Source organism: Gekko japonicus, unplaced genomic scaffold, assembly GCF_001447785.1.
Source record: "Gekko japonicus isolate JY-2015 unplaced genomic scaffold, Gekko_japonicus_V1.1 scaffold323, whole genome shotgun sequence".
NCBI lineage: Eukaryota > Metazoa > Chordata > Lepidosauria > Squamata > Gekkonidae > Gekko > Gekko japonicus.
Window position 1 is genome coordinate 295357 of NW_015168661.1, and position 12087 is coordinate 307443.

Sequence of the window (12087 nt, forward strand, 5' to 3'; positions counted from 1 at the left end):
CTTCCTAAAATGTGGTGCCCAAAACTGGACACAGTACTCCAGGTGAGGCCTGACCATAGCAGAATAGAGCAGAACTACCAGCTCCTGTGATCTGGACACAATGCTTCTGTTAATGCATCCTAAGATTGCATTAGCTTTCTTTACAGTCACATCGCACTGCAGGCTCATGTTTAGCTTGTGATCAACCAGAACACCTAGATCCCTTTCACATGTGCTGCTGTCAAGCCATGTCCCTCCCATTCTATATCTGTGCCTTTGATTTTTTTTGTACCTAAGTGTTGGGCTTTGCACTTATCTCTATTGAAATTCATTTTATTTGTCTCAGCCCACTGTTCCAGCCTATCCAGATCATTTTGAATCCTGACTCAGAATTAGCAATCCTACCCAGCTTCATGTCATCTGCAAACTTGATAAGCATCCCCTCTATGTCTTCCTCCAGGTTGGTGTATGATTTTTCAACCAACCATGAATCCATCCAGTGGTTGCACCATCCAGCCCACATTTAACCAACTTATCCTCAAGGATGTCATGAGAAACTTTATCAACTGCTTTACTGAAATCTAGATACACTATGTCCACAGCATTGCCAGAGTCAACGATTTTAGTAACTCTATCAAAAAAGGAGATAAGGTTGCTCTGGCATGACTTATTCTTGATAAACCCATGCTGGCTACTACCAATTAACTCATTCCGTTCAAGGTGCTCACAGACAGAGCGTTTAATAATCTGCTCTAGAATTAGCCTTCCTTCTGCTAACTGGAATCCTGAGCCAGATGCCTTTGCGTGCCTGGTTTGGGTGTATTTATTTGAGCATGGTTCATTTGGATGTCTAAATGCACTCTTAGTAGGAGGTGTCAGATCAGCAGTTACAGTCGTAGCTGTGCCCGTCTTATGTTATCAAATATTCAGCATGAAGCTCTATTGCATTCCAAGCAAGATCATAATCTTTAGAGTGAACTTGTGATCCTCGACGGATCTAAGAAATTATTATTTATCATTTATTATGTTTATTGTGCCTTAATGTTTACTAAGCTGTTAACTTTTCTCAGTCCAGCACATAATAGTATGCACTACCTATACTCATTTTATTTGAGTTTTATTAGAGCAATTGTCTAAACAGTAACCATTAAGTGTGATTGGTTACAGGCTTGTCTAATTTACCTTTAATAAGTTGTTGCTAGATTTGTTACATAGCATATCACTTACAGTAGGAAAGCAGAATCCTTGTTTTGTGCTGAAAGCACACTAAATTAAATTCATTGGGACCTTTATTGTGAAAGACATGATAAACAGGTGTGAACCTGGCAAAAGCCATAGAGCAGTAACCCTCATAGATTTCATTTGTGATTGGGGGGAGCAATATTTTAGTCTTTTGACAATCAAGGAGGTATGAGTGACTGTTTGTAGCTTATCATTTTCCCCCCTTGGAGTGCGTTTCAGAGATATGCAGTATCTTCACAGACGATTGATAAGAGCACATGCATCTTACTGTAACAAGTAAAATATAGTTTCTGTCTAAACATTTAACTGCAATCATGCACAAAATATTGGCAAGATACACCTGACTCTTCTCATGGATGTTTATGAGCCATAAGCAGGGACATACATACCAGCACATTTTGAGTTCTTTTAGGTTTGGTCATGTTTTAGGAGTCCAGGATTTTATTTTTTTTAATCCAAGTTCAGCTGTTCTGGCAAATTTTACCGGACTGTTTTAAGCCTGTCACTTTTAATCTTATTTATTTAAAACATTTTTATGATGCCTTTTCACCCAATCATGGACCACAAGGCGGTATACATAAAAGACATTAACCACTAAGGAAATGTTGTCTTGACCTGGATAGCATAGGCTAGCCCAATCTCATCAGATCTCAGAAACTAAGCAGGATTGGCCATGGTTAGTATTTGGATGGGAGACTACCAAGGAATACCAGAGTCACTGCATAGAGGCAGGAAATGTCAAACCACCTCTGAAAGTCTCTATGGGATTATCATAAACCAGCTATGAACAGCAAAAAAAAGACAGAAAACTCAACCAGCATTCTGAGTCATCAATATAACAAAGGAGTATTCAGACAAATAACCAGGACTCTTTTTGTAGAAAAAGCCCAGCAGGATCTCATTAGCATAATAGACCACACCCAATAGCAGAAACTCATTAGCATATTAGGCCACACCCTCCTGTTATCAGAAGTGTGGTCATCCAGCCACACCCACCTTTTGCTTCTTATTCTGTTTACCTTGTTTATTGTCAAAACGGTTTTGACATAGCCAATAAAAGCATTTTTTAAAAAGTTTCCAATTCCACACTTTTTATGTCACTCTAGATAGACCCTCTCCAATAAGCGAATAGCTACCCTCCGTAGCATACAACTTTATGACATTTATTGAGAAACACAGAAGGGAAACACAAAAGGGACTGTCTTTTCACTCTGGGGGCTGTTATTCCAGTCCCAGAGTAGCCTATCTGGGCCCAAAGACCTTAATGGAAAAAACATTCCACATTTTCTTTGCAACTTTTTATGTGCTGCAATGTATTTCAGTGGAGCCCATGCAAGTCAACACACCAGACCAATTCCTGGCTCCCATTATCTCCAATGGGCCTTCAAAACTCTCCCATTGTTTCCAATGGGCAATCCTGTCATTCCTTTTACACATTCCAGTTAATTGTCCCTTTGAAACTGTACAACACCATTTTAAGTTACAGCAAAACGAAGAGAATGAACACGTACACAGTGTACATTTCTTGCTAATGTTCTCTGTGGGCTGCACACAGCAAAAGGAAATTTTTTAAGGACTCTGATATGAATGCCTCCCCTCAATCTTGTTCATGCAGATCAGCTTACTATTTAAAAACAGACACCCTGTGAAGTAGGTGGGGCTGAGAGAGCTCTTTCGAGGACTGCTCTTGAGAGAACAGCTCTGAAAGAACTTGTGATTGACCCAAGGTCACACCAGCAGCTGCAAGTAGAGGAATGGGGAATCAAACCCGGTTCTCTCTCTCACACAGTGGCCAAAAATACCAGGTGCCATCAGGAGGTCCAGCAGTGGGGCCAGGACACTAGAAGCCCTCCCACTGTTGCCCCCCCCAGCACCAAGAATACAGAGCATCACTTGTCCAAGACCCAGAGTTCCTATCTGTATCTTGCAGCTAATAGACACTGATGGACCTCTGCTCCATATATTATCCAATCCCCTCTTGAAGCTGTCTATGCTTATGGCCGCCGCCACTTCCTGCGGCAGTGAATGCCACATGTTCATTACTCTTTGGGTGATGAAGGACTTCCTTTTATCTACTTCTCATTAATTTCATTGAGTGCCCCGAGTTCTTGTCTTGTGAGAAAGGAAGAAAAGTACTTCTTTCTCTACCTGTTCTATCCCATGCATGATCTTGTAAACCTCTGGCATGTCACCCCTCAATCGTCATTTCTCCAACATATCCGGTATTGACATCAGACTGAGTGGCCTGTAATTTCCCAGATCTCCTCTGGAACCCTTTTTAAAGACTACATTACAAGTTATATCTGTTTAAAAAAAGCCAAGGAGGAAAGGAACTGGGAGAGAGCTGTAGCAAGTAACTGTTGCCTCTAGTTGCTTTAACAAGGCCTGGCTGGTGTTAGAGAACTTTCTTGCCACTGTCATCTTGCAATTCAACAGGAATGGGAGCAATGCTGCACTTGGCAACACTCCTCCCCCCCCCCCGTGGTTGAGCAGCCCAAAGCAAGCCAAATGGCACAGGATCGTCCCTGTGAAATCAAGAAGGCTACCAGTGCCTCCCCAGCCAGCCCTCTGTTCTTCTGCCTTTCCACCAGCCCAAGTCCATGGAAACGTGCCCCACACCAGGAACCGAACGCACACCCTGCCCCTCCTTCATGTCAAACTCTGCATGTCAGAGAAGGGCTGTAATGTCTCGAAACAGCGGGCAATCGTATCCAATGGCAGGAACCGTCTCACTGAAAGCTGCTATCACTACCACGCGCCAGCTAATAGACTTGCACCAGCTCTTCTTTGAAGCGCAAAAGCTATCAGGTGGGTGGTGGGTGGGATGGACTGGAAGAGAAAGAGCATGCTGCGCACACACTAGGAATGGCGAGAACCAGGGTCGGTGCAATGCCAGTCTCCAAATAGTAGCCATAACGCTTTCCTGAGCCATGCACATTCTAAGGATCAGCTGCAAACATGCCAGGCACTCTTGGGAAATGAATCCGCAGCTGCCTTCCAAGCTCTAGTCCGGCCCCACAGCTCAACAACTCCTTTGGGCCCTTGCAAAGCCCCCAGTGGCTGAATGAGAGGACAGGAAATGAAGCCCTTTGTATCAACTGCAAAGGAAAAAGCTAGCAACGTGCCCCACAGAGAACCAGGGATTACTGATTACCAGTACACAGGTTTAATAAGCATGCTGATTCTGAAGTGTAAAGTTCTAATACGGATGGCAACTTGAAAATACAATTATTTAAAACACTGAACTAAACACTCGCTAATGGCCAGGCGGTGGCAGCAACAACAACACAGGGGGCAGAATTGGGGGGGCATCCCCATCCCCGATGGCCGGAATGCCCACGGATGGTGCTCCCTCGGGCCACTTTGGCTCACGTTCTGGGGAAGATACCTGCTGAGCCGCCAGCTCTCCTGCTCCCTGTCGGGGCGGAAGTTCTGAGAGGAGGACTGCAAACCTCAGGCACACTTCCTGGAGAGCTGGGTGGGAAGAAGAGGGACGTGACCGAGATGCCACCTAAGGCAGAGCAGCTGGACCTGCTGTAGGGAGAGGCTGGGTGGCAGCTGAGCTGGGGGGAGAGCACCAAGGCCCTTGGGAGGGCGGGCGAGGAGGACCCAGAACCCAGAGCCCCCTCCCTCCCGCGCGACTGCATGAGTGCTTTGGCCTTACCATGCTGATGAAGGCCATCTCCTGCTGCCAGTGAGCTGGGTGAGCCGCCCTGCAGGCAGCCCTTCCATGCCTGTGGAGGAGAGGGGGGGTGCGCCAGCCCCCCGGCTACCAGAAAGGAACCCGTTGGTCGGTGAGGCTTCCACACCCCACAGCTGCTGGGCCCCTTCCAGCCAAGGACGGCACTGGACCCAGGAGAGGCTGCTGCCATCCTGGGCCATCACATCCCCTGCTCTTCCTTGCCCTCTTCCCAACCCCAGCACTCCACACTCAAGACCCTCCTTGGCTGCCTGGGATGTCCCGGGGCTGCTGGTGGCAGGAGAGAGCCTGGGACTGGGGGCGGAGGCATACCCCCCACACCCCCACAACTTACCCTGCCTTCCTGGTGGTACAGCAGCAAGCACAGGCAGCACGTGCTGCTTCCTGCTCCCAGTCCTGGCCTGACTGAGAGCTGCTGGGAGGTGGGGGCGGGGCTGGGTTCAGAAGCCAGCTGGAACGCTGTTCTGGTGCGTTCCACCCCAAAAATAGCCCTGCAAATAACTAAAAAAGCTAGGAAAAGATGTTTTTCAAAATAGAAGTAAAGAGGGGAGGCCCCAAGTATTTGTACTGGGAGCAGTGCTTATCAATTTTTTTAACTAGTCTGGAATCAGATAAAAGGGTGAGTTAGAAATGGTTGCACATATATTTTTTAAAAAGAACAGAAATACTAAGCTCACTGCAAAGTTGCTTTCTTTTAAACCAAGTGTTTCCTTTCCTGTACCTTTGAGCTGTTTCCTAAGGTACAAACATTAAGAAGACATATGTCAATCATTCCGCCTCATCTGCAAAACAAAGGAATAATCATTCAGCAGAGAGCTGCAGTTTAGGAAAAAGCTACTTAATCCCAAAGCAGGCATCAACATTTTTGTGCTCTCAAAGTTTGGAAGTAAGTCAAATGTATTTGGTAGCCACGATATTGTCCCTTGAAAACACTCTTTATTTATTGGAGTTTGAATTGAATCTGTGAGCATGCATAAATTCATCTGTCAAAAGTCTTATGATAGTGACTAGACACAGATTCCGTGTGGTATGTTGTATATAACTACTGGTGTTATATTGATAACAGTGTGACATCAGTAGACCCCCAACCATGACATCACTAGGCCCCACACAATGTGCCTCAGGGTTTAGATGATAGGGATATGACAACCGTACCTGTACCCTTAACATTTCTGGCTACAGGCCTGAGGGAGAGGTTGTTTTAACACTTTCCCCAACCAAGGTCCCCACCCAGTTCACTGTTTTGCCTTCAGCAGCACTCTGTGACCAAAAGAATCCTATCTGTTGGTTTTTTAAAAGAACAACAACAGGGAGAAGTTGTCTGTAGGCAGAACTTGGCAGATTGATGAAGATTTAAGCACCACTACCTATAAATTCGGAGCTGCGGTGGCTCAAGCGGTTAAGACGCTGAACTGCAGGCTGTGGAAGGTCAGTAGTTTAGCTCTTGTCTCTAGTTCCAGCTCCTGCCAACCTAGCAGTTCGAAAGCAAGAAATTGCAAGTAGATAAATAGGTACCACTTTGGTGGGAAGGTAACAGCGTTGCGTGCGCCTTGGTGTTTAGTCATGCCGGCCACATGACCACGGAAACGTCTTCGGACAGCGCTAGCTCTTCGGCTTTGAAACGGAGATGAGCACCGCAACCCTAGAGTCGGATTCGACTGGCTTTCGAGCAAGGGAACCTTTACCTTTACCTACAAATTCTATTTTACATATCCCCCTGCCATATATTCCTGTTAATTGTTGTAGTTCTGTCCTATGTGTTTTAGCAGTAAAATATTATTGAAATAATTATGCAGATTAATTCAAAGTATTATTAGGCCTGTTTTCAAACCATGACAATTATCAGGCCTATTTTCAAATTATGACACTGCCAGAAATAAGTTTTTGTAGTTGAGGTTTCTCTGGCTAACAGGTGGCTCTTGATGAGTTGTTCAGAATGGGTGAATGCACTTGAACATTTTCATTACTTTCAAGATTTTTTAATTATTGCTTTTACCAAGCTTTTGGAATAGTTTCAGGGTTTATTTAGGGGGGGGGAATGCCCCCAAAAGAGTACAGCAAACATGGCAACCTTCAGTGGCAAAAATCTAAGTGACTACTTAATCCAGCTTCAAACGCATGACAGCACACGGCCTCACTTCATTCGACATTCACTCGATCATTTTGCAGGCTACTCAGAGCTTTTGCTATTCAGCACCATGCAAGTGGCCATGCATTTATTCAGGGCGCTGAAAATCCCAGTCTGAAAAAGATAAATGACAGTCAAAACGCCAAAATGCAGACAGCTTCCAAATTGCCAGTTGAGTAAGATCCTTTGAATTTTTGCTCTGTTTCTTCATCTGGGAGTATCTGTGCCTGTTACTAGTGAAAACTAACCAGAAGAAATATAAGGAAGAAACATCATCTTCAACAATGGAGAGGGCATAGGGTTTCTTTAGTCATCCCTTGTTGATGTCTAAAGCTACTTTACATTAACCCCTCTACTTAACTTTTCGCTATTAGTTCCCTGGTGAAAACATCAGTAATCTTTCTGTTGAAAGCTTTCAGTCCTTCCTTATTGCATACGATTGCCAAATTTATTTATACATGAAGAGAGACTGTTGGCCTATGCTATCCAGGTATTTTGAGATTGTGGACAGAGGTCTTTCCCTGCTGCTTACCTGAGGTTCTTTCTACTGTAGATAACACCTGGGACCTTCTGCATGCACTGCTGAGATGTAATTCATTCCTGAAATACAGATGAATAATCCATGATCACCATTCACTTGGCAAAACCTTTTTCAAAACCTCAGCTGCAGATTCCATAACTTCTACAGTTTTACAAGTTTTATTCTCACTTTTCATAGTAGGGGGTTGCTTCAGTATCAGTTATAGTTAGATAGTTCAAAAATGAAACAGGCCTTGTTGTGTTTGCAGACTTTTTGGATATTTTAGAATTTTATAATACTAACATAGGCTGCGATCACATGGAGCATTAGCCACACTACAGAGACGGAAGATAGGTGGATTTTCTGGGCGCAATCACAGCAATCACAGCACGTGGCGAACCCGAGGCTTCCCGCCGAAGATGCGGGGTAAAAAACTAGTACCTCCAAGGTACTAGTTTCCAGAAACCGTGGGGCAAGGGCGGGTGCCTGATCGCGTTTCCGGTGGTAGGTCGTGGCATCTGGCACCCGCCCATGTCCCCTCGCAAAAAGGGTTTTTCCCCCAAGTCTCCACGGGAAGCGCACAAGCACCCAACGGCGCATGCGCACACTTCAACCCCCTCCTCTTTTCCGTATCCCCCGAATCCTGGCTCGGCCTGCTTGAGAGGAACTCTCTGCATCGGGTGGCAGGGGGGGAGGTGCAGAGGGGTGTGGTGGGAGGGCGGTCCGGCTGAAGCTCCTCCTGGAGGGGAACGGAAGGAGGACACAGTTTGCATTCCTCTGCAGCCCTGGAAGGGGTTAAACACACGGAGCCTTTTGCTAGAGAGGCCGCTTCTTTGCTGCACCGCAGGATTGTCCTGTGATTGGCACATCCTCCCTAACCACGGGACCTCGACGGGACCTCTACGGGACGTCTGATCGCGCAGCCACGCGTTATTTTGCTCCGGGGCAAACAGCCACACTTCCCCCCCATGTTTTCCTGCCTGTGTGACCGGGGCCATAGTTACTTTTGTGTAGTGGGGCAAACACCAAAGACCCAGTTCTGTTTGGCTGAAGGCCTCTTTATTAACAATAACTGTAGGTCAGGTAACTTGGCTATTGGAATAAGGGATTACGGCCCCGTTCACACAGGATTTGCCGCACTAAAGGCACAAATGTCAGGCAGATTTTCGGGGCGCGATCACACCACAACATCTGGGAAGCATTGCACACCCGTGGCCAACCCGTGGCATCCCACCAAAGACGTGCAGTAAAAAACTACCTCAGAAAGTGCACTAGTATCCAGAAAATGTGGGGCAGGGGTGGGCGTCTGATCACGGGAGTGCTAGTATCCCGTGGCATCCGCCGCCCATCCACATCCCATCGCAAACCGGATGTTTTTCGTAAGCACATGCACACAAACACGTAACTGAAAGCAGTGCTCTGTAGAACTGCGCATGTGCACAAATACGAAATGCTTGCTGCACCGCTTCTTTGCCACGCTCCAGCATCGCCATGTGATCGCCAGCTAACAGTCTAAGCGCAAAGACTCGGGGGACCGTGTGATCAGGCTACCATGCTTTATTTTGCTCTGGGGCAAACAGCCACGCCTCCCCCCCCGGTCTTATCTGGCCCGTGTGACCGGGGCCTACAATACTTAACAAAGTTGTTTCTAGAGTTGTAGGCCAGGGTTGTCCTGGCCTGGTTCTGCAGATTCTGCACTGAGTCCCCCCTACTCTCCTGCTTGCTGTGAGGTCTACTGGGATAGCCTCTTAAAGAGGCAGTGCACAACAGGGCAGTCAACATGAGCGGAACTCTCTCCCACTGAAATCAAAGGCACATAAAAGAGCTTATCAATAATTACTGGGAAATTGCTTAATTTACTTTCTCATTTCTCTATGAAATATGTGAAGAAATGTATTTTTTCTTTTTTCTTTGGCAGTATGAAATGAGCAAAATCTTCACTCTGAGTTTTTAAAGTCCCCCCCCCTTCTCTGGGTAAAGAACAGGCAAAGTGGAGGAAGTCAGTTCAGTTGCTTTCCAGATTTACCTCAGCCCACCTTCACACAAATGCTAATATGTCTAGAGTCTAGACAATGAAATGGTCAAGCTCCTCCCCCTTCAAGCAGGGAACAGATACTGGAGAGAGTAGGAAAGCTTCTCTGACCTGGTCAGTGAATGTGGAAAAGAGAGATGATAAAACTCAGGAGAGCAAGGAGGAAGTTCTCTTTGGTGCTGTGTCCATCAGAGCAGACAGAACTCTTAACTGAGGTCTGGAGGAGGCAACCATTAAACATGTGCTGGCCTGAGAGGTGAAGGAAGCTGCAAGGTAATGGAACCTGTAGAACTGTATAGCATCTTATGCTAAGGAGCCTAGCCTATATTTTAACATCCGATAGGGCATGTATAGAGAGAGGGACAGAGGAGTTGCATTTTACCCATTTCTTTTGAATTCCTTGCTCAATCTGGTGCTGTGCTAAAAGTATGCTTGTGAAAATTTTCTTTTTAATAAATACTTTATAACTTCTTATGCTGGTAGTGGTTCAATGTACCACATAGACCTCTACCATCTTGGGGAAGGCAGTCATTTGGCAAGTGGCTATTCCTCCAGGGGAGCACAAGGCAGTAAATGGTCCCCGTTTACTGCCTTGTGCGCCCATGGTGACCAGGCGCTGGGCAGTGAAAGACACAGAGGCAAGGCCTCAGAACTTGGAAGAGAAGCTGGGAATCCTGACCCTCTCAGTGGGCAATTCCTTACAAAGTTCAGGTGGTGGCAGTGGTTACCTGAGAGAGAAAGAAAAGCCTCTCCATGTGTTGGGAAAACCTTGGAGGGCAAGGGGGAACAGGGCCTGCAGGCCAGAGCAGGCCCATTCTGTTACAAAATATATAACTTTCATATCTTCATGTCTATAATTACAAAAATCATAGCTAAATGCTTCTAAAGCTAAATAAAAGTAATGTAATCATAGTATTATTTCAATACCCAGCGGTGGGGACTTCCATCAGGTCAATGGGACATTGAGTTGGATAATTTCATTGCATGCCTAGTAACTGTTAACTTGTGAACTAGTATTTTTGTTTTTTTATGAGAATATTTCCTTCTGTATACATGGTCTTGCAAATATATTGCTTTTTAAAAACTGATTCCCTTTTACTTAATATGCCAATATAGCCCAACAAAAATGCTGGAATGCCCATGAGGTTAGATCTCTTCAACTAAGTTAGAAGAACTCTCTCTGTTGGAGGACATCTTGTTGGAATGAAGTCATAGGATCCAGTTTAGCAGAATGACGTTGTAGAATCCAGTCTATAGTGATTAAAGGGGTATTTGCCATTGGTCAACTTGCTAGTTGAACCTATTTATTAAGAGACATTTTTCTTGATGTATTTTATTGTATTCTGATAAAAGGATTTAGCAAGGAAATTTATGATGAGGTCTTTGAATCAAAACTTCTATGATGAATCAGAGAAATGCATGTTGAATCCATTGCCCCGAAAAATTTCTTTCTTTTGTACTTTCCCATTTCATTTGTTTGAAAAAGTTTATCATTCTCATGTTTTCTCATAATTTATTCACTTCCTCTGCAATTCACAAAGTTTTTTTAAACTTAAATTTGCTAATTAAAATTTCGTCTTGTCTTGTTTTGTTTTTTCCAGCTCTCGTAAATGTGAAACTTTGGGCTATTGATCGGCAATGTTTTCAAACAATAATGATGAGGACTGGCCTCATCAAGCATACAGAGTATATGGAATTTTTGAAAAGGTATGGCACTTATTTATTTTTTGGAACGCACACTAAATTTGCTGCCCGCACTTCTTGGGGCTCTTTTTTTTTGTGAATGCAGCGTAATGAGTGCTCATCTCTCCTCATCCCTTTTAATTTTGTGTTTTACCCACATGTATGCCATAAGAACTTGGAGAAAGAAAAATAATAAATGAAGATCATAGCCTCATTACGGTTCACTTCTTCTAATTGTAATTGTTCATCTGCCTGGTTGTTTTGTAGGAAAATGGCACCTGCCATTATAATGGTATCAAAATATAGTACACGTATAAGGAACAAGCATTTATATGAATTAATCAAAGATCTTTTATTTGACAGAATATATATCAAAGAAGTAAAATAATAATCTTTCATGGAAATGGTACATAGACTAATGTGCAAACTGTTCCACTTAAAGCATATTTTTGCATATCTCCCAAACAGAGGAAAATTATAAGGCTTAAGTGAAACAAAAGTGTTTTTGCTTCAGGCATCTACAATATGGGTCATTTGACTCAGAGAAGAGAGGGATAATGAGATGCTTTTTCATCCTTTAAACTTGAATTTTAGCTCTCCAAATTTATTCAAGTATTTCTGCCTTCCTAAAACATCATAGAGCTGACAAAATGTGGTGCTGCATAATTCTACAATATTTAAGCCAATTAATGTATTAAGCAAATATTAGTTATATTTTAATAAAAATAATGAGGAATACAGCAAAGATAAGAACTATGTGGCCCACGTTAAGAGAAAAAAGCGAAGAAAACCACAGAAGTCCA

General features: G+C 44.3%; 1 protein-coding gene across 1 annotated transcript in view; it reads left to right on the top strand.

The window, feature by feature from the left end:
* PRKG1 (protein kinase, cGMP-dependent, type I) overlaps positions 1-12087 on the top strand; it is a 710261-nt gene that overhangs the window by 288038 nt on the left and 410136 nt on the right. Inside the window, exon 3 of the mRNA XM_015415260.1 lies at positions 11203-11308. Within this exon, the coding sequence (XP_015270746.1) occupies positions 11203-11308 (106 nt within the window). The remainder of the gene's footprint in view (positions 1-11202; positions 11309-12087) is intronic.